The 23,918-nt window shown below is 44.6% G+C and overlaps 1 protein-coding gene across 1 annotated transcript in view; it reads right to left on the bottom strand.

Annotated features, from left to right (window-relative positions):
- LOC125943151 (activating signal cointegrator 1 complex subunit 2-like) overlaps positions 1–23,918 on the bottom strand; it is a 112,318-nt gene that overhangs the window by 33,670 nt on the left and 54,730 nt on the right. The window contains 4 exon segments of the mRNA XM_049661592.1: positions 11,424–11,498; positions 14,520–14,606; positions 20,222–20,319; positions 20,321–20,330. Of these exon segments, the coding sequence (XP_049517549.1) occupies positions 11,424–11,498; positions 14,520–14,606; positions 20,222–20,319; positions 20,321–20,330 (270 nt within the window).

Genomic DNA, 23,918 nt, shown 5'->3' with positions numbered 1-23,918 from the left:
GACTTCTGCACCATCATTAGCAATGTGAGAAAGAACAGCCCTCCCGCCCTGCCTCGCAAGGTCGCAACCACTCCCTCACCTTAGGCTGTCTTTTAAGCCGCTCTTTTTTTTAAAGAACGGGTGAGCGAATGAGCCATGGTTTAGTGTAAAAGTGACGGCGGTTCTTTTGGAGAGAGGAAGCCGGTTCTCTCTCGTTCAGTGAGCCGTGCCGAACCATTCCGTCAGAGCTGGATCTTTTGACAGGTTTCGTGGTTGTTTCTGGCCGACGAGTGGTGGCCGGTGTGGGCAGACTCGCGCTACTCATACTCGCGTGCTTTGTGCGGTGTGAGTGGCACTTCCTTTGGTTTTATTTGTGTCTATTGTGGCACCCAATGCCACCAAAGAGGGAGTAAGGAAGCTTTAATTGGCAAAGGATGGTGCCGTTCATTGCCTGCTGCTGTTCGAACGATATCCGCGACTCTCGTGCATCATGCACTGGTGCAAAACACTTTGAAGACAGTCTTTCCGTGTTTTTCCGTGATTCCGTCTTCTGGTCTTCCGTGATTTAAAGACAACAGGTGAAACTATTGTTACGTCCTTGTCTTCATTTATGCTAATTAGTGTAGTCATGAAAATGCCACTCATGGCATTCACTTCTGTGCATTTTCTGAGCGTATATCATCGCTACATCAATAAACGAAGCCAATGAACTGTTGTGTTGTAATAGAACTTGCGCTCAAGAGAAAAAAAAGAAAAAAGACAAAAAAAACCACGAAAAGTATGTGCGGCAGTTTTGTGGATCTTGCGCATGATTTTTGCATTGTACTTCAAGAAATGATTTCGACATTCATTTTCTATGGGTTACAGCTCACTCATGTTATAGTGAGCACATGGATGTGAATAAATGATAAAGTTGAAAGATAATTTACAATAATTCCTGTTCTTATTTTGACCAAAGTTGATTTTAAATACTACAAAAACGAAAAGCTCCTGTATTGACTACAAACTTATATTTCTTTCTTAAAAATAGATTGCATTCTGTCTGTTGCAGTATCATAAGCATTTTAACCCCAATATCAGAAAAGAAAGGTTCATTACAATTAAAAATTCAGTTTTAAAATTAGTAATTGATAAATATTCTCAAAACATAGTGAAAATACATACAACACGGTTATTCTACTAATACATATATAGTTTTGTCAAAGCCAAATAACTAGCTTTGCATAACACAGGTTACATATTTAAGTGAACTTGTGAGCCGTTCAAATGAACCGGTTCATTTCAGTGAGCTGTGAGCCATTGCGAGCCACTCACTGAAGTGAGCCGTTTTGCCTATCTCTACTGTATGGGTTTGTTGCTCGCAGTTAGTTCGGCCAGTGCTGTTTGCAATGCCCAGCCCAAACCCAGTGAGGAGAACTCTATACAAGGGAACTTAAGAGCACATAAGGAGCGGTGTGAAACATGCATAAAGCTCAAAACAACATAAGCCAATCCCACCATGCCAGTGAGACAATACCTGGGCATTCAAAAGGTTGCTGGGTGGAGCACTGCCCAGCTCAGTGTAGATCGCGTGATGCTCTGAAGGATGTAGAGGGTGCGTGTATTGTCTCTGAGCAGCAACAGCAGTCAAGGAACGACTCTCACATGCCAGCAGGGAGCACAATGTGCCTCTATTGTTATGCCAGAATGAAAAAAAAACAAGAAAACAAACCAGAAGACTCATTTCCCAGTCTGCATTCACCAGTGTGCGTGACATAGCACAATTCATTAACAGACTCTTAGTTCTACACCCAGGCACATTTTAGTGCATCGTTATGACAAAATCATATATCATTACAAGTTCAAATTAAGTTAAAGGGTCTCTAAAGAGAAGCACTAAAAAGTTTAAGCTGATATTCTTTCAAAGCTCTACAAAAGCAAAAAGCTGCAGAGATGTAGACATTGACATCAACTCCTTTTTTTTTTGTTGCACTAGAGCCTAATCCTGAAATATCCCCTACTTCATATTTTTCCTCGAAATTTGGCTAAACATTTCTTCAGAACCATGTGGTATAAGGGAGCATAAACATAGCAGCACACACTGTTTGAATAAGACCTTGCACAATAATGGTAGCTGGTGAGAGTACTAACAGAGGTGTTGAAACAAAAATTTCAGCAAACTGACAGCGCACTTTGCACATTACAGTACAACCTCACTAATACATACCCGCTTAATGTGTAATTGCAGTTTAAACGTAGTTGCGAAGATTCCCCCACCCAGCTCCCATTGAACCCCATGTATTGCCTGACCGCTCAAGCTGTAGTCGCTCATTTCCCACCAAATGGTTAGTGCCTACTATTTTCTTTCTAGTTCTACACGCACAGGCACAAAATCGGCAAAATCTCATGTGCGGAGATGTTCGATTTTCGAATTACGACACCCCGGCGACAGCCGCCAGTGATAGAGACTTAAAACATGGCCACCACGACGCATTTCCTGCTCATACAGCTGTTGCCGAATGCAGCGCACAAGGGCATGGCCTTCGCAATTGGCTTCCAGTAATGCGAAGAAGCTGCCGGAGGAGGTGCAGCTTCGCCGTCGAATCCAATCAAGTAGTAACCATGCAGAAGCACACTTTATTTATTCTTATGGACACTCCAGGCGCATTTCTCCCGTGGTCGTGGTCGTTGCTTTGAGGTTCCGTATAAAGTCCAAAAACAGTAACATCATCGCCGCACACCATACGCTGTATGTGCGAGTGAAAGCTTGCAAGGGTCAGCCGATGATTGCGGCTCAATCCAATCGTGCACGCGAGGGAAAAATGCGGGACAGATGTGTGCTTCTGTCGCGCGCGATGCAGTCCGGGAGTGCCGTCTATGTGAAGCCGAGGCCAAAGGGGTGTGTTGCCTCCGCTGAGAGGCCATAAAGGTCCGAACACTCAGCATTGGCTCAACCCCCAGGATCCCCTTTTCCCCGGACATGGCTAAGCCGCGCACGATTAGATGTGGGAGAGCCCAACGCTCATGTGCTCAGGTACGTGGTGTCGCAACACACCAAACGCCTGCTTACGCAGATGCCCCTGTGGGGAATCTTGGTGCATGATAGCTGGGACACCCTGTATATATCTTATACATGCAGCAAAGTTTCCACAAACTGCTGTGGCACACAGCAGTTTCTCACACAGCGACTTTGCTGGCACACAGGAGGTTCTCTCTTCCGGAATGGCTTTCGAGGTTTATCTGACAGTGTGAGGTACTTTGGACAGTTCGGAAATAAGGTGAGAACTGCACTTGCAGACAGAACAGAGCTCTTTGGCGTATCAAGCAGCACCCTTTCATCGAGCTCCGTGTAATATGCCGTCGATATCATATGCTCTGAAAAATGCTTGGTGTAGAAATGGTCAGTAGGCACTAGAGTTCGGTCTGCCCTCGGAATTGCACAGCGCCACTGCTCTAGACGACCGCTGTCGGATGGCACTTTGAATAGAGGCACACGTTCCGCATACATCCAGTATCCAGAATTGCAGTTCGGAACGAAGCACTTTCTACCCATTGCAAACACCGCTCAGAAGGCCACTGCCACGTCTGTCAAGGGTCCGTGGCGACAATACTTTCACGCGTGGTAATAGCAAAGATGGCACACCAGGTAGCAATACCAAAGGTAGCTCATGAAACACACGCGAAAGAAAAGTGTGCCTCCAAAACAGCGTGGCTGCACATGCCAGCAGCGGCAGCATGCGCCTTGCTGCCGGGACTGGGACCGCATTCTGCAGCGCCCTCTACGATGGCGACGACCGAGCTGTAACCAAGCCGAACATAATCTGGCCGCGAGCGGGCGGCGCTTTTGCGCGCGTTGCGGGGAGAGTGTCAGCACCTCTCTTTATCGTTCTTACACCATGCTTGAAAGCAATCTGCAACGTGGAGAAAGTGCGCGTCCGCACAGGCCTCATCTTCAAAGCGATCTGTGATGCGAACGAAGTGCAACTAGTGCTGGTAGCTTCGTGTGCGCTGTGCTTTCGACGTGTAGTTCGCGTTGATGGCACGAAGGTTAATTCACTCGCTGCTCTTGCCGCGCCTCCTCACTCCAGCATTGTGATAGAGCTTCCCGCATCATCAAGAGAGATGTGTTCATATTTACCTGTGTACACTTTACACTGTGCTTGTTAACTCAGTTAGTAGGCAAATGTTAACAACTTTACAACCGATAAAACTACTATCCTTAGTTCATATAGTTGTCTACTAATTTGCAATCGCAATTGATGCTTCACTCATGTCGGGTGAAACTGCGACATTCTTTTATTTTTTTTCTTAATTCCGCCAGTGTGCTTGATTGATGGATATTGTTTTTTGGCATAAGTGCCAGAAATGACCACAGAGTACCATGACACTTGGTGATGAATGGAAATCAGAATAGTTGAATATGGTGGAAATCTGGTGGAGTATGGTGGAGTGGCTGTATATGGTCCAAATATTAACTGTAAATGGTGTAAGATATGTATCTATTAAAATAATGTCAATGAAAAGTGAGTCCTATGGTTATAAAAGTACGTTATTAAGAATTAGACACTAAGACATGTTAATTATAGGAGCCCTAGTGCCTCTGCAGAGCCCTTCAGCGCAAGCGCTGTGAGGCATGTGCTCTGTAAGTGAGTGCATTGCAGCTACAGCCTTCAAGAAGAGGCTGTGCAACAAACAGCCTAGCCAAATGATTTCTATGGTATTCGTTTCTGCTAAGAATTTGAGTACTGATTTAAAATTAAATAGAGCATCGTTGCTTAAAAATAACACTGGGTGCAAAGGTATATTATGACGGTATAAGGAAGGGAAGAACTTTTTCTCTCCTCTTCTGATAATAGGCACTGAACGAGAACATGAAGGACGGTTAAGTCTACTGCCACACCTAGTGCATGTCGGAGGGTTAGTTCCAGTTAGAAGATACGAGTGAGTGCTGTAGGTGTGCCCAATTCTTAATCTACAGAGCCGTACTTCCTGATATCTTGTTGTTTTCTCAGAGATCCAGTTCCCTATTTTCGGTTTGATTAGGTGCGGCTTGTTGGATACCTGAGTGTCCCACTGCCTCTGCCAATATTTCCATAGTTAATATATCATTGAAACGGCTTAAGGTCTGTGTACGGTACAGGTATATTAATCTTCTTCTTTCTGGGGTTTTACGCGCCAAAACCAGTTCTGATTATGAGGCACACAGGTATATTAATGTCTGCATCATAAAAAGCTACAGATGTAGCCCTTTTGTCAACAGCTACGTTGCCCTCTAGACCTCTATGGCCAGGCACCCAACAAAGAGCAATTATTTGGTTCGACATGTATGCTGAGCATAGAAGGTTTTTTTAGAGTTTTTGCATTTTCGTAGACTTGATATGCCACTAACAACGCTTAATGAATCTGTGAATATGACAGCCTTTATTATACCAGTTTGTTTTATATGTTTCACAGCAGAGAGGATCGCGTATGCCTCCGCTATGAAAATGCTGATGTTAGGATTTAATGCACCGGATGTTGAAAATGACGGTCTGAGAGCTGCGTAAGCGACACCATAAGTTGACTTTGAAGCGTCTGTATAAAACTCCGTGCAGGAGTACTTCGCCTGGAGTTCAAGAAAGTGTGAATGTATATGCACCTACGCACATATTTTGTTATTGCGACAAAAGATATATCACACTGGATAGTCTGCCATTCCCAGGGGAATGGCAGACTATCCAGGGCAAGAGAAGTGGGAGTCATTAGGACTGTTTCTCGATGTTGAACACCGGCTTCATTAACCAGTTGTTCAAAGCGCACAGACAGAGGAGTTCGAACAGATGGGCGGTTATGGTGAAGTCTTGCAGAAGACAAGTAAAGTACAGCTGAGTAACACGGATGTTCGTTATTCGATTTACAATTCAAAAAGTAGGAGAAGCTTAGATATGTTCCACGTAGGTGTAAGGACCATTCGTTCGCCTCGACATACAGGCTTTCCACAGGGCTTGTCCAAAATTGCGCCTGTTGCCAGCCCTATACCGAGATTGTGGACTGGGTCGAGAATTTTGAGAGCACTATTTAATGCGGATTGGTACACCACGACTCCAAAGTCGAGGCGTGATCGTACAAGACTCTTTTACAGGCTAAGCAGACACCTCCTGTCACTGCCCCAGTTTGCTCAAGAAAGTAGCTTAAGCAGGTTCATAGTCTTCAGGCACTTCACTTTAAGATATTTCAAGTGGGGAATAAAATTGTTTTGTGTCCAAAATAATACCTAAAAATTTGTGTTCAAGGCTGACCGATAGTCGTTCTCCATTAAGGTAAATAGTGGGTTCTGATGATTGTTTGAGAAGAGAACACATGTGCTTTTTTGAGGGTTAAATTTAAAACCCTTTTCTTCTGACCACTTTGAGAGTTTGTTTAGGCCAAGCTGTAGCCGTTTCTTGCAGATGCTAAGATTGCACGACTTAAAACCTATCTGTACATCATCCACATAGACAGAGTAAAAGAGTGTGCGAGGTATGATGGTATGTAAGGAGTTCATTTTTACAATAAAGAGCGTACAGCTCAGCACTCCCCCCTGCGGTACACCTGTCTCCTGTGTGAATGATCGAGATTGCACATTGCCAACTCTAACATGAAACGTTGTCAGACAGGTAGCTCTCAATAATGGTCAACAAGTTGCTGCGTATACCCATTCCAGAAAGATCCCAAAGGATCCCAAAGCGCCACGTAGTATCATACACCTTTTCCATATCAAGGAATAACGACACAAGCTGTTTGATAAAGGCATCCCTGATGTACATTTCCATGCGAAAAAAACTGGTATGTCGTCGATCTTAGATACCTTCCCTGAAACTGCATTGGCATGGGTCTAATATTTTGTTGGTTTCAAGATAGAGGAGCACGCGTTTGTTCACCATCTTTTCAAAGAGTTGGCATAGGCAGCTTGTCAACGCTATAGCCCTATAGCTGTTTGCCAAGGAAGGGTCCTTACCCGGTTTAAGAATGGGATTATAATGGCCTCTTTCCAAACAGAGGGAATCTGGCCGGAAGACCATATACCATTGTAAAGAAAAAGAAGGGTTTTTTTGTGTTTCAGATGGCAAGTGCTTCAACACTTCATATATTATGCGGCCAGAACCTGGGGCAGATTTGTTGCAGCCGTTTAGTGCTGCTTGAAGCTCTATTATGCAAAATGGTCCATTATATACCTCGCCTTTTGCACTTTTTCGTTTTAATGGCTGCCGTTCTATTCGTGTTTTGTGTCTTTGGAATGTGTCAGAGTAGTGCGACGAACTGGATATGTGTTCAAAATGTGCACCTAGAAAGTTCACCTGGTCTTCCATACTATCTCCCTGAGTATTTACTGAGGGTAGCGAGTAAGGTTGTCGACCTTTTATTCTGTTCACTCTATTCCAGACCTTGTCTCATCTGTGTAAGAGTTAATTCCTGATATATACTTTTGCCAACTCTCTTCTAGCTTGTCGGCGCGTTCTCCTTCCCTGAGATTTGACATGTTTGAAATTAACCAGACTTTCTGCTGTCGGAGAATCGCGGAGCAACCCCCATGCTTTGCTCTGCTTCTTATACGCGTTACAACACTCATTGTTCCACCCCAGAACACGGCGTTTGTTAGATGATCCACTTGTTTCTGGGATACATTTGCAGGTGGAATCAATCAGAAAAATGGTGAAGTATTCAACCGCAGCGTCCAGGCTTAGAGCAGAAATGTCAGCCCACGATATGAGAGTAATTTATCGGAACTGTTCCCAGTCTGTTGAATCAGTTTTCCACCGAGGAAACTGTGGGGGACATTCATTCATCTTCGGTGTACACAGAACTACCGAGAAATGGTCGCTCCCGTGTTGATTTCCAATAACATTCCATTTAAGATCAGGTAAAAGGGTCGGAGATGCAATACTGAGGTCTATAGAGGAATATGTCTTATGTGCACTATTATAATATGTAGGTGCCTTGCTATTGAAAATACATGCACTAGAAGAAAAGAGAAACTCTTCAATCAGTTGACCTTGCACATCGCAGTGAGAGGCACCCCATAGGTTGCTGTGTGCATTTAAATCTCCAAGAACCAAATAGAGTTGGGGTAATTGATCTATTAATGTTTGGAATTCATATTTCTGGAGCTGATAGTGCGGGAGTATATGCAGAGAGCAGATGGTAATATGTTTGTTTAGAAGTACGGCTCGAATAGCCACTGCCTCTAGGGGTGTTTGTAGTTGATGTTGACACACTACACATTCATCGAGTATAACGGCTACACCGCCAGATGATGTGACGGCATCATCACGGTCTTTATGAAAAATAACGTAATGACGAAGAAAGTTAGTGTGTTTGGATTTAAGATTGGTTTCCTGTACACACAGCACGTTAGGAGCGAGTTCGTAGAGGAGTTCTTGAACATTATCAAGGTTTCTGAAAAGACTTCCGACGTTCCACTGCATAATTTGCGTGTCCATATTGAAGTTAAATTGGTGCTGTGCGTACGAAAAAGAACGTGTTTTAGCTTACAAAGCCATTTGTGGCCCTGTAATTTTGGTTTTGTCTTTCTTAGAGTGGTCCAAAGAATTTTGCCGCTCCTTAGGCGCTGGCTGCACCACCTTGCTTGGGGTAGTGTCCATAGCCTCTTGCGAAGCACTGGACATTCGCTCTAATGAGCGATGTGTCTGTCGTGTAGCCTTCGTCCCGAGGGACGAAGGCTGTGGCCTCACCAGCCCGGAGGCTGATGGATCCTCCTTAGCCTCTCAGCTGCGATGGCTACTGCCAGTGCCAGTAGAAGTCTCTGGTGTGGCCGATTTCGAGGAGGGCAGGGCAGCCTCAGCTGCTTCCACTATAGAGGCGGGTGGCGGTCGCCTCAGTATGCTGCACGTGCCTTGGGTGACCGCCGGGGTCCGTCGTAGTGCTGCCCCCTGTTGCACCACTTCGGCAAAAGAAGTTTTCATTGCAAATAAAGGTGAAAGATGTCGTGCTTCCCAGAAACTGATATTCTCTGTGACTTTGATAGCAATGATCTCTTTTTCTTCCAAGCTGCGCAAGATCTGGAATATGCAGGGTGGCTGCCATCACAGTTCGCACAATGGACCTCGGCAGTACATTCGTCAGCAGAGTGATCTTTTGTAGTGCATTTCGCACAAGTTAAATGTCCTCGGCAGCTTTGAGAGGTATGGCCAAACCTCTGACACTTGTAGCAGTGTCGTGGATTTAGAATGTAAGGTCTTACACGCAGTTTGAGGTAGCCTGTTTCTATTGCATCTGGGAGTGTGCTAGAGCCAAAAGTAAGTACAGTAAAATCTCGATAATTCGAACTCGAAGGGGCCCGAAAATTTGTTCGAATTAAAAGTTGTTCGAATTAAAGGAAGGATGTATTTTTGAAGTATTCGAGCACCATAGCACGATGCACGAACGGTGCGGCGATCGTGAAATATCGCGGAGCGCAAGCGCATAAAGAGCACAACTGCCCATGCCGGCCAAGGCTTAGTTCCCGAGATAACGGCAGATAACGAAACTTCAGGGAGCAGACGGCACCGGCATGGCAATGGGGCGACGGATGCGCACGCGCGGAGACCGTGGAATGTGAGGGAGGAGGGCGGCAGGAAAGCGGATTTAGCCTCAGCAACTCCGCCGCTTCGGTGGCAGTGGCTTCGGTGGCTCCCCTCACGCTCTCTTCCAATTCCCTCACCTTCGACGGTCTCCGCGTGCATCCGCCGCCGTGCCGGCGCCGCCCCGGCACCAGCATAGCCCGTTCCAAGTTTTGTTTTCTACCGTTATCGGGAAGCGAACGTTTGCCGGCCTGGGCCTCCGCTGCTGCATTAAAGGTTCTTTCAAAAGCTTTTGCTCTATGGCGGTGTCGGAACAATGCCGTCAGAGGCGCCGCTGCGTTATATGGCGCGCTGCTGAAAGCATTGTCGGTCCACGGTATGGTCAAATTAACCATCGCAAATGCTTTAGCGATCGAATTACCGAGCGTTTTCGCCCATTGAAATACACATAACTTTGACGGAACCGCAGCGTCAGTTCGAATAAACTGGCAGTTCGAATTAAGCGTGTTCGAATTAACAGCATTCGACTGTATTATGTGTTTGGTTGATAGTTCTTTGTTGTTGCGCCTGATTTTTATATGTTGTACATGTATAACGATATCTTCTTTCCATCCATTCAGAGTTCATCAGTCAAATCCATGAGGTCGTCATCTGAAACCACACCCTTGACAATGTTCATTGTTCGTTGTGCACTAACACATATGGTTTTATCGCCAAATGCCACCAGGTTTGTTAGTTTCTCATACTGCATTTTGTCTTTTACTTCAATAAGAAGGTCCCCACTTGCCATCTTGGTGGCTTTATAGCCAATTCCAATGACCTCCGTGAGACATTTTGACACTGTCGCTTTTTTGTCAGTGTTTTCATCGTGAATCACATGATACTTAGGGAATGTGTCTGGTTTCTTCAGAAAGAATTCAAAGGTTGCATCGGTGCACCTCCTTTTCTGAGGACAATCAGGTGAGAAGGGTTTCGAGGGTCCCATGGAATGTATTGTTTGTTCGGTAGCAATGCCAATCACCCACCACCGAGCCCAACAAGGGGACATGGCAGAGATTGTTGTGAAGCAAACCCTGCCATGCCAACTGTACATTGTTACTATAACCACATATGTTATAACCAAGGCAGATCATAGCACACCTGGTAAACTCTTGCCGCCAGGAATGTAGGAAGTAAACGGAAGCGAAAAGAAGACAGGAAAGATGAAAAGTGAGAGAGAAAGACACAGATTTGAGGAGAGAGAGACAGGAAGAGGCGACAGGCCAATTTCCTCCAGGTGGGTCAGTCTGGAGATGCAGTCTATGTGAAGCAGAGGCCAAAGAGGTGTGTTGCCTCTGCCAGGGGGCCTTAAAGGTCCGAACACTCGGCATCAGCTCAACCCCCAGGATCCCCATTTCCCCAGACACGGTTAAGTCGTGCACGGCTACACACGGGAAAGTCCAACCCTCGTGTGCGCAGGTCCGTGGTGTCGCCACACACCAGACGCCTGCTGATGCAGACGCCCCTGCGGGGCCGCCAGTGTGCTTGGGGTCATGTTGTCGTAGTGTTCTGTTCGAAGATGCCGTCGTCACGGCAAGTGAAGATAACCAATTTTTTGCTGCTTACCGGCAAATAAAGCCTTTCTAAGAGCGTATGTTTAAGAGCATCGTGACGTAGTTCTTTTCCGGCTGGTAAGCAGCCGCTAAACTGACATTGGTGGTTAATCTGTACATTGTTTAGTGCGTACCTAAAAATTGTACCCGGCTGACTATGTATTAATGAGGTTTGACTGTAGTAACAACATTAGGGATTGTGCAGAGGTGAAAAAATAGTTTTTCAGTGATAAAAAAAAAAACTGTTGAGTATTTAACTGAAACAAGAAATTCCTTTAATCACTACACTATCATAGAAACAAGAACACAAGACTGTAAGTCTGTAAAAGGATACACACAGAAGTTGTACTGTTCAAACATTCCAATATCTTCTTCAAGTGGGTATCGCTGCTGGTAGGAAACTATAAAACTGTAAGAAAGCAAGTAAAAGTAATAATGTAAACATCAGTAAAAAGCTTTGTGCAATAAAAGTGTTAAAAATCTTGTAAGTTAATTTCCCATTTTGCCTGATCTACTGATTTTGAAAATTTGCATGGGCAATGGCTGCTTCAGATACTCCAAGCAATCTGTCAATGCGAACTTTTGTCAATATGACAATTTGAATTTTTTTTACAAAGTACTATCCAATGTTCTGCAAAGACTCGAATAATGATTGCTTCTACATTAGGGGTACACACTGCAACTATAATTTAATATGAAGCTTTGCTTAAGAAGAAAATTCCATAATATGTGCTATACATAAGAAAATATAACTTTCTGACAATAAGCTATTTGTTAGCATAGCATGCTGTGCCCTCATTTTTGATGCTACATTTCACTGCAAAGTAAAAAAAGAGAGAGAAGAAGAACAGGTTATGCCTTTTGTGATACTTTCTACGTTCACACCTAAATTTCAATTCAACAACAGATACAGTCGAGCCCACTTATAACAACCATCACGGTCGAACAGAATGCGTTCATTACAGCCGAGCATTCATAATAAGTGGGCAATCAAGAATATGGCAATGAAATGGCAGGAACGGTAATTGTTTTCCAAAAAGGTCGATAAAATTGCCTTGCTTTGTCAATGCTGAACCAATTATTGTGGTTTAGAGATTGTTCAAAGCAGCAAAGTGCTCATCACCGAGAGCTGTGCTACAGACCGCTGTTACACATATACACAACTGAGACAAACTGCAGCAAGGCATAGAGCTTAAAGAGCGACAAGAGAAAGGAGGAATACGATGCACTTCACTTCCAAACTACCTTCTGAACTGTTACATCCCAACTGTTTGCATCTGGGTTAAGGCCTGCATGTCACGTGATGTGACGTTGTGCTCGAAAGCCAATAAATAGCCAGCACATCCAAAGGGAGGCACAGATGATGCTTTTCACAAACTACTTTTTTGCACAGCACAGTTTTCAATGGAATCATTTGCCTTCTGTTCAATGCCATTCAAGTGACACTGGTTTGAACATTATCTAGGAGGTCGCGCACCACTTAGAAGCAAATTTAACAGCTGGGATGCAACGAGAGCGGTGGTTTACACGTTCGCTCTAGGCGAGCTCAGAGCCATGATACATTTGATCTATTTGAGACGGGCTGCAATAGACTACATGAAAATTATTACCATCATGCTATCTTGGTTCGTAATAACTGAGCATTCATCATAACTGGGATCGTTATACGTGCGATCGACTGCACTGTTAATTTGCCCTTGATGGTACCAACTAAACTGATTAATTACCCAGTGGGTTGAATTAAAGAACATGGAGGAAAAAAAACACATACACACCATTGCTTTGTTTGGCAGTATTTTATGCAATAATAACATGCCCTGAACAAACGTGCACTCAGTTTTTATGAGATCAAAGTAGAAAACAAATGTAGAAACAACATTAGAGCTCTTACACAAAGGAGAAATCTAACACACACCCAATTTTTTGACAAGAAAAATGTAGCATGTCTCTGATACTGGCAATTGAAAAAGGATGGTACCAGCGAAGTAGGTATACCTTCACAAAATGTAGTTTATTTACACTTCATGTCCATTGTTGTCATCCTCAGACAGCCCTCTATCACCGTCTGTGAACTACAACCATATCATCCTCCATATTCTCCACATTAATAATTGACTCTGCAACACTCGCAAACGGGATGGTGGCCCACACTTACTAACTGCTTTGCTAGTTCATCCTTTGATGCATACAATACTCAGCAACACTGAAAACAGTAAACGTGACTGTCGCAGCTGGCTTAGCATGTAAAATCATTTATCTTTGGTAATAAAAGAGTGAAAGTGGAGGATTGGCCTCGCCATCCTAAACAAGAATCTGCTCTGTTGCCATATTGTGATGACAAAGGTGATGACCAGGGTTGACAACCCTCCCGAATTTGGGGGAACAGTCCTGACTTGGCCCGGTTATGATGGCCAGATGTGCTGATTTTTGCTTTTTTTCTACTGAACAACAATAAATAAATCGGGGCACATATTCACAGAAGAAGTTCTTACGACAGAACTATTCATAAGAACAGATGCTAGCCAATAGTGATGTTGAACATATCATAAGCGAAAGCACCCAACCAACGGCAAACAGTACTCGCGAATGAAAAGATTTGTGCATTTTATTTCAAATTACTTTTTTATAATGCTTGACAGCTCGGTTGCACATTCTTCTTTTTTGTTTTCTGTTGCATTTTCATAAACATAAAGGTGGTTTAATTTTTTGTCATGGTTCTAGTTATTTTGCAGACCCTAACCATTCACAGTACCTCTACTGTACTTTAAGAACACTACCTCATACCGCTCTATAGTGTAAGCAGTTTGTTTGTGCTCGTCTCTCTTTCTCTCTCTGCCCCTTCCACTCTTTCTCTTTTGATCCCCCTACCCTTTCCTCCCGTGCAGGGTAGCCAACCGGAACTACATCCGGTTAACCTCCCTGCCTTTCTATGCATTCTTTCTCTCTCTCTACTGTATTGGTAGCCTTGTTAACCAGGCTACTACTGCACCTTTTTTGACCTAAATTGTGGCATAGCAGGACTAAAAAAAATTGTGCAACACTGTTCCATTTATGGGCTGATTGCTACTGGCACTGACAGGGTCAGTCGTCGCCAGCAAATTAAACAGAAATTTTGTTAAAGTCAAAATAATGAAAGTCAACTAGTTAGTTATGTAGGGTTTTATGGCGCAAAAGCAACTCAGGCTATGACGCGCCAATCACAATGAGATTGGTTTTACTGTATGTACTGTATATGTAAAATGCCCTTCAGAAATTTGAGCCTTCTCTTTTCCTGGTTTTAAAGCTAAACATAAAGCTTCCTGAGAGACCTTATAAAGACGATCACAAACTCTTAAGATAAAACAGTCAATAAGTAATTTGTAGGTTTGGCTTGTTGGTAGCTTATAAACAATAGCAATAAAAAGAAGCGGCAGCTACAGTAAGCACTCACTGTTTCTCTGTCAAGCAGTTGCAGATGACTTCAAAGAAAGACTCAATGTAGGGAATCTCCTTTCCAGCCTGCTTCTGCTTCTCCTGCCTATAAAGCAACACAAAATGTGCAATAACAAACATCACAACAAGTAATAAACTAAGCCTCGTAGTCATACTGTTCTCACTACAGCTAAGACAAAGAATATTTTCTAAGGTTCAAAAAACAGACTTTAGTCTGTTTCACGTAAAGTGATTTTTTCTGAATGATGTGGCAATTTTTGCCACTCCACAACTTACGCATGCAACATCTCCTTCACCGCAGCTGCCGACTAAGCAACACTAAGAATTCAACACATTTAAAGACCGCAAAGCATAATACATATGCTATTATTAAAGAAAGTGTAGCGAAGAAGAGAGAGGCTAGTGGGTTCAGTGCTACTGGATCAAAACGCTTGTGGGTCAAGCGCTCTTGCTTGGCAACGACTCTTGAGCTTGGAAGCTGTGCCCTTACCGTTGACATTGCGCTGCTCCGTGCTCTGCCAAATAAACACGTTTAGAAGTGGTGGAGGTGCGGGGTACCCTCAGACAATCATCGTGGAACTCCGGTCCCGTACCCTACTATCTACCATGGCCTAAGAGGCCTCCCAGCTAACGCCTCCTCCCGCACCCATTACGTGTCCCAGCGTGCCTCGTCAACACGATCTTCCTATTTACACTAGAGCGGACGACACTGACGTGGACGAATGGCTCACGACATAAGACAGGGTAAGCGCCCATAACAAGTGGGACGAAACGACGAAACTGAGCCATGTTCTGTTCTGCCTCACTGGTGTGGCCAGCCTGTGGTATAACAACCATGAAGCGGAGTTCCAGACTGTCCTAGAGATGAAAAGAATTCAGCTCCTTGTAGGCTATCGATAGTGTCGTCGATTCACGGTAGCGGGTATACATCTTAGTGAGCGATCTTGTTCCGGCACCGATAGCCTACACAGAACCGTACAGAGCCGTCTTTTATTAATATGTAGTTTTTATTGGGGCAAGGGCCAGATATGGCCAAAGAGCGCCAGGCGATGGTTTTTCAATTTACTATAAATAGAGTGGTCTATGAGTTAAATGGTTGATGTAACGTGGCTGTAAAAGGGCCTAAAAGAAAGACGCTGTAAATTGCGTAAAATATATTGGTATTAAAATAATGAGAATGACTAATGATTAGAGTTATCACTATAAAAATTCCGTTAGGAATTAATGATGTACTAAAACGTATACAATAGCACTAGTGCCTCAAGAGGTTCCTTGAAATCAAGGGCTGAGAAGCACGTGCTGTACAAACATTTTGCACTGCAGCTGCAGCCTGCAAGATGAAACTGTGCTACAGATACCCTGGCCAGATGATTTGTAAAGTGTTTACATCTGCTGAAAACTTTAGGACTGCATTAAAATCAAAAAGCGGCTCATGGCTAAGAAGAATGCTGGGTGAAGAGGGATGTGCTCACGATATGCGGGACAAAAGTACTTTTTACGCGGGGCTTCTATTTCAGGGCACTGGACAAGAACATGGAGGACTGTAAGAATGTCGCCACACCTATCACATTTTGGAGGATCACTACCAGAAAGAAGGCACGAATGTGTGCCATAGGTATGACCTATTCTTAACCTGCAAAGAAGCACTTCCTTGTGTCTTGCTGTTTTTTCGGACATCCATTTTCCTATTCTTGGTTTGATCATATGTAGCTTGTTTGGCACTTCGTTGTCCCACTGCCTTTGCCAACCTCTCTGCAACTGATGGCACAAGAAAGGCTTTAGGTCTGTGAGAGGGATAGCTATGTTTGTGTTTGTATATTTAAAAACTACTGACATGGCACTTTCGTCTGCAGCTCAGAGCCGTCTTTTCTTGTAACAAGTACGACAGGAGATGCCTATGGACTGTTCGAGGGTCGGATCATTTCACAGCGAAGCATTTCGTCCACTTGCTCATTATTCACACGACGTTCTGTGGCAGAGACGCGATATGGGAGTTGCCGCAATGGCAATTGGGAGCCAGTGTCAATATAGTGTGTGACAGCAGATGTCCGGTGCAGCGTAGGTTGCCCGACATCAAAAGAAGAATGAAATTCTTCTAAGATGCGCAGAAGCTGAGAACACAAGCTAGGGTGAGGCCATCGGCAATAGATAGATCGAACACACTTGTGGGCAAAGGGTCGGACATAGGGAACCGAGCGTGCTGTAACTGGCGCAGGACGTGTCTTCGGGAACATCCGTAATTTGTACGGCATCAATCGCTTCCACATGACTAAAACATTCGCCTTGAAGCAGCATCACAGGGTATGAGAAGGGGTTACAGACGAAAATGGCTGTGGAGCCCTGTTTGACGCTCACTGTCGCAAAAGGCAGCAGCAGATCTTTTCGAGTATAAAAGCGTCCAGACGGAGAAAGTAGTGCGATGGCGTCAGAGAGGCTGCTGCAATGCATAGAGACAATCACACTGACGAGTTAGCAGGAATGTTGGTGCCGTGCCTGACTAGCAGTTTGTTCGCCAAAGAAGCATTATCGGCAAGTGTCATATCCGAGATCGGCGACAGTTCTAGTTCAGCCCGTGAGCAATGAATGACGGCATTGTGGTGGGCGAGAAAGTCACAACCCAGGATAACTTCGTGGGAGCATGATGAAATCACAATAAATTCGATGGCGTATACAACCTCCTCGATGAGAACACGAGCAGTGCACGCCGCTATCAGATGAATACACTGTGCGCCTGCTGTGCGTAGAGAGAATCCAGCAACGGGCATCGTGACCTTTCGAAGGACACAACAAAGCTTTGCGTCCATAACTGATACGGTGGCTCCGGTGTCCACAAGGGCATATGTGCAAACACCGTCAACACGTCTATCACATTGGTCGGGCTATGTTGAGGAGTTTCGCATTTTGACAGTGTCGCAGCCCTTGCCTCATTTACTGTGATGATTAGTTTTTCTCGTCCCGAGCCATGGGACGAGGCTGCATCGGTGATGGGGAGCGTTGGCGTGGAAAAGGTGAGCGGCGGATGTTGGCAGACCGGCAGAATGGTGGTGACGCAGCCAGAGGTTCATCGTCGTAATATGTGCGTGGAGAACCCACCAGACCATAATAAAATGCAAACTGGCAAATGCAAACTTTGCACCCACTGCAGATTACTTCGAACATAAGCCGCGCTAGCCACATACTGCACCAGCAGTCATGTGGGTGAGCTAGAAGAGGAGATGCACGCTCACCTGCCTCTCACTCCTGACCCCTCCTCTCTAAGCGTGCTTACCCTCCCCATGTGGCGTACATCAGCTTCCCGCACTTTTCCCTCGCACTCACAGCATACCGCAAGTGGGACACGATACTGTCTTATCGCATGGCGAAATGGACTTGCTGCTCCACTTTGGCAGCCGCTCTCTGTCGATGCAATCTTGGAGGTCACACCTAGCTGCGCCAGCCAGCGTAGTGCTTCACTCTGATAGTGGGAAGTTGAGGCACTAGTGTTTCGCATGCTTTGTGCAAGTAGCACCATGAATATTTGGCACAGTGCAGGCAGGCGTGGCAATTCCAAGATTGCGATCATGAAGGGTGGGCCTAGGCGGTTAGCTTTGCCAGCTATGCACCGCAGCAAAAGTCTAGAGGTGTGATAAGACAAGACAGAAGTGTTGGTTGCGCTTGACCTCCATGTGCATGACTACGCACGGTGGTGAGAAATGGCAGTGTTGCTCGACGGCATATTCAACACAGGAATTTGGAACTGCCCCGCCGAACGAGAGCCAAACCCGGCGGACCGAACGAGTGCCGAACCCAGCGGAAAGCGATCTGCTTGGTGCACAATGCTTTTGGTGCTCAACATTTTTCAGTTTCGAAGACGAGTATAGTTCGTTATATCCATTGGCTGGAAAATTTGACTTCGTTAAGAGAGGTTTTAAATACATTGGAATAGAATCTGGAATTTCAAGAGGAATTGCATTTACTTCGACATACAGTCAAACCCAGTTACAAGAATTACAGATATAACAATCTATAGGTTGTAACGACCACATTTCAGTGTGTTTACCATTTTCCAACCCTCCCTAATGGAAAGTGCTTCCAGATATCGCTGTACGGCTACAACGAAGGCTTTGCACTTGGTTACGGTAAAGAGAGGTCACACGGGAAATGCCAAAGCATGGAAGCGTGACCAGACTGAATGCACGGCCGTGCGCACCCCACTCCAGTCTAACCATGACAACGATACAGCATTCGAGATTTTAGAAGCTGCGAAAAAGGTCACGCATGGCCACGTGTTTTCAAGGCATGCCTCTAGGGCGGAGGCATGCCTCGTACAGCATAAACACCATGGCGCGGGGTGTGCACTGGCAGCATATCGGATGCCATGACGGTGTCACTCTCATTTTTGCGTAATTGTCTGTGCAGCACCATGTGCATTACGCATGTTTCAACAATTTGAACTGACCATCTATGTCTTTCCACCATGGGAACAACGGCCGCTCAAGCGTTCCTATCGACGTGGCCCTACGTGACCCGAGAAGGCGAGATCTGCATCACCCACTGCTGCCACGCAATTTTTCAAAGGATTGACTGTTTCTGCACCGTTATCAGGAGATTACGGTTTAGCGGATCTTTGTTTACGAGTTCACCGATTTCTGATAACAGTTCACTGGTGACGTTTTACTTTTCAAACATCTCTTTTTTTTTGCACCCAAAGCGACATAGATAACGCAATTTTACAGCTTTTGTGTGGCTGACATGCAGTCGCAATGCCATGACCTTCGAAGGCTATGCTTCTGGCCAACTAGAATGCTTCACTACCATGTGCAGAATGCAGTCACGTCCCGCTGGTAGTAAAATATATCACAAGCTCTCGAATAAAAAATCACGGCTGCACTTGCTGTTTCGAAATGACAGGTGATCGAAACCCGGCACCATTTTGAAAGAGCTACACGACACCACATTTCGTTCTTTAGATGGATGTTTCTAACAGAAGTTTGCTGCTAGGTGTGGGAATGCACCGGGAACAAAAATGAGACTGAAAATCTGGTTTTCAGACTGAGGTGCTGCCGAATTGTAACTGCTGATGCCAGATTCAGTGCGGGCTATTTTTTGAGTGTTTTTAAGGGCAAGCCCATCTATAATGAACTACTGATATAATGACCACATTACACGGAACTATCCAGTGCGTTATAAATGGGTTTAACTGTATCCCAGTTTGCTACAACGTCTGAGTGTATTGAAATTATGTACAAATCCACTGTTATATTGAAGATCAAAATACTTGGTGTTCTATGGACAAGTTATAAAAAGTAACATACTTCTTTATATTGAGGTTTAGCTGTATTTCAATATGACACAGAGGTGTCAGACTTATATTCAAAATTTTTTATATTCACACACCCCTACCAACGCCTCAACTATTTTCAATGTAGCATTTTTTGTGCGCTGTCACTAAAGTGTCCCGTGTCCTGCCCTAATGCTAAAATGCTTTTATTGTTATAGAAACATACCAATGAGGTGCTTTTTAAGTGACAAACACACAAAACACTATCTTGAACATGACTGTCTTGCAGTGTTACAGAACATACGGTCAGTGCACTACCAGAGCCCACACCTATGTTGAAAATATATAAAATACATGACAGGCAAGTCGAAAATAGACTACATGCAACTGCCACCAGCGTAAAGAAATGCAACAGTACTGCACGATATATCCCAACTTACCCAATCTCAATGAGTGGCTGTAGGCAGGATTGCTGCAGCAAGCAGCGGAAGAGTTTCAGCACGCAAACCTTGGCATATGACAGCCGCTTCTTGATCAGTTGAGAACACCCTGCACAGACACACACCCACACACAGGCAAAACAGTGAATGGTAACTTAATGACAAACTATTCAATTCAATTCTATTTCCTTTTCTAGAAAGGAGAAGCCGTAATTAAACAGGGACACTAGTGAGAAACACTGAATCAGTTTATACTGATAAAAAAAAATTAATTCACAACTCTACTTCCACTGATTACAAGTTAATATAGTGATTATTATAAGAAAAAAAATAACATCAAAGTTCTGTTGTATAATTTGGTGTTGGAACCCCTGTACCGGAAATCAAAGTGTGACATCACCGACTTCAAAGTGTTTTTTTCGTATTTGGGCACTTGCGGCTCAGTAAATGCTTTTGAAGTTTACTAACTTCAGTCTTTGGCTCCTTTAGAATATAATGTAATCAAGCTTTACTAGTAAATCCTTCATAGATGTATGCCCATCTCAAAACTGACACATCAAAGACAGAAGCTCTTCACCTTACAGCGCGTGGGGCATAGTGTCATTGGAAGTGTACAGCACGCTTTTAACAGACAATAATCCAAACCTGCCACCATTCCCTGTAGCAGGTGGCAGCGAAGTGAGCGTCATGTTGCGCTCTGGCGGCATCGCAGGCATTATATTCAGGCTCGTTCAAGTTCCGGTTTCCCGTGAACCGTCGCCATCGCAAAACACTATACAATAAGAAAACAACTGCTGCCTTGGGTCACTTGGGCACACCCCCACCAGCTCGACGCGCACTGGCGTCTCGTACTGCAACGATTCTCGCCAAGTGGGCACGTCACAACTTCCCACCGAAATGCCCCGCTTAAGGAAGCTGGTGACCAAGGCCGAATTTCAGGAGTACAAACGTAAGCTTGCCAAAGCTACAAAAACGACAATGAATGTCTCAGGTCGTTTGAGCCTCACCGGCTCGGTGCGCATCGGCGTCTTGTGCTGCAATTATTCATGCGACACGTGGCATTACGTAGATGTAACCTGCAGTTGAGTCTGCCAAATCTTTTAGTGGCTCTATATCGTACGTTTTTTCTCCCGTATGAATGAGGTTTTATTAGGGGTTTGTTTGGTGGCCCACGGCCTTTTTGGACAAGGCAGTTGCTGCTGTGTTCAAGTGCTGTCGTGGCTGGCTGTACTTAGTGACCGCTCCTACACAGGCTGCATTGCAACAAAACGGTGTCAGCTTTTACTGTCGCAGCCATACAAACACCTAACTGAACATGATGTGTGGAACCAGTATAACGCAGCATGAGAAACAAAAATTACGAATAACTCATTACGGAAAAAGCACATGTAAGTTCTTTTCTATTTGAATGAGATTTACACAAAATAACTTTTATTTTATGGGCTACAGTCAATTATCATTATGTTTTAAAATGAATTCGGGGCTTTGACACAAGTTGTGTTGCATTTACATTTGACATCAGCGTCCATGCCATTTGACCTCGCTGTTGTATGCAGCCTTCACCACCACACAAAAACCGTTTAACTCCCTTAACAGCTTCACTGTAAAATTAACTATACCTAAGTAGATGCTAGCAAAATCCATGTCACTGAATGCTGATGCAAGAACAAGGTGACATCGCCTCCCTCCCCGTTTTTCCTTTTTGCGCCTCTTCAGGCTTGCTTACCAAGCCTCTTCTCAAGAGCTTGAACAAATACGATGTGTGTTAAAAAAGAAACCGAACTTTTGCTGTAACACCTTTACTGTTTATGGTACAACATTTTAAGTGCTGTCCCCTTTAAAGTAGTTCCTTCTACTGGCAATGGACTCTTCCCTGGTAAACTTCTTCGTTTGCCGTCTGACAATGTGGCACAAATTCCTGATGGTCAATGCCTTTGCAGTCAAAAAACACAACCAACATCACCTTCATTTTTGACCGACTCATGCTTGCTTTTTTTGGATGAGGAGAACCTTTGGCCACTCACTGCGATGACTGCACTTTCGTTTCAACATCATAGCCATAAACCCATGCCTCATCGCCTGTTATGATGCTCTTAAGAAAGTTTTCAGTGTCATTGGCAGCGGCAAGCAGTTCCTGGCTGATTTCAACATGGGTCTGCTTCTGTTCGTCAGTCAACAAATGCAGCACAAATTTTGCACTGACACGACGCATCCCAAGTTTGTCACTCAAAATTTCATGACACGATTCTACGCTGATACCCACTTCGTCAGCGACTTTTCAAACAGTGAAACGATGATTTCCACGAATCATAGATCGAACTCGTCTCGACGTGGTCATCATCTGTGGATGTGGAAGGTCGTCCAGGCTTGGGATCAACTCCTACCTACATTCTTCCAGTCTTCAAAATGCTTGAACCAAATCATAGCACTGCGTGCGACTCATAGAGTCCTCCCCGTATGCTTGGCTAAGCAACTGAAATGTCTCTGTGAAAGTTTTCCCAAGTTTGTAGCAGAACTTCACACACACACGCTGTTCTTCCGATTCCTTCATTGTCACTTTGGCACCAATCCAAAGAACAGTTTGTTCATGTGCTCACTTCAGCGGCTGTAGCTCGCCAACTAACGGTCAGAGCGAAACACGGCAAATGGCAGTTTGTTGTATAAACCTGCCGCTACATGCGCTCTGTAGCCACAGCGTGCTCCCTCTGTCAGTTGGCGCGCTATTTCAAAAGTTCGGTTCCTTTTTGAACGCACCTCGTATAGATTAAATTATCTTTCTCTTTAATGTCCCTTTAAGAAATACCTTAAGCAAGTGTTATCTTTAGTCAATGAAAACAACACAACCATGATAACAATTACCATGACAGCAGAGTAACAATGGTATGACAGCAATAACAAGCAAAAGGTTGATCGTGGCCGTGCCCAGCGTGTCGCCTACGAAGCCTACAAGGCAGCCTTGTGCACATTTAACCTTTTACGGTCCGAAACTTTTACCCACTTTCTGGCTGTTCTGGTCTGAAACTATTTTGCCGGTTTGTGGCACTGCAAAGAAAACCACATAGTGTAGAAGAAAAACTCACAGGATATTTATTTTTCCTCTTACATTCTGCAGGCAACTCCTCTAGCTATATTTGAGCAGCGTGTGATACCGCTCGAAGCATTCTCCTGGGTGCAGGCCAGGATTGTTATTGCAGGTTTCGCAGAAAAACAGTTTCCCTCCTGCCTCCGTTTGTTTTTCGATCGCTACAAACAGCAGTCCTTGCTGTTTCGACCTGGGAGTTATAGATGAAATGGCTCCTCCCATCTAGCCTTTCCTCGCACTCCTTCTGCACAGACGGGTCCCCGCATTTTTGGCTCTAGCCCTCACGTCATCCACCAGCTGTTGGATGAGGTTGCGGTGGTACTGCAGGTGTCGCTGTTCTTTATCACCATGATTCTGCAGCTGTGTATGCCTCAAAATAAAGCTATTGACAATGAAAACCTCTAGAAGCTTTCACTAAATGCACCACTGTAAAACGCACGTGGTGAAAAAGTGGTCATGCTTCTCAGCGAACCGCGCGAACGTGCTGTTCCGCGCACAAGTGAGAACGCTCGGGTATCCAGAAGCCGTGCTCAACATTGTGCTGCACCCTAGTGCAAAAAGAAGTAAACTTCAAAAACAAAGTTTACTTATCCCTCAAGAGATGGCGCATTATGT

Source organism: Dermacentor silvarum, chromosome 1 (assembly GCF_013339745.2).
Source record: "Dermacentor silvarum isolate Dsil-2018 chromosome 1, BIME_Dsil_1.4, whole genome shotgun sequence".
NCBI classification, from domain to species: domain Eukaryota; kingdom Metazoa; phylum Arthropoda; class Arachnida; order Ixodida; family Ixodidae; genus Dermacentor; species Dermacentor silvarum.
Note: the sequence above shows the minus strand (reverse complement) of the source record. Positions and strands in the feature narration are given on the sequence as shown.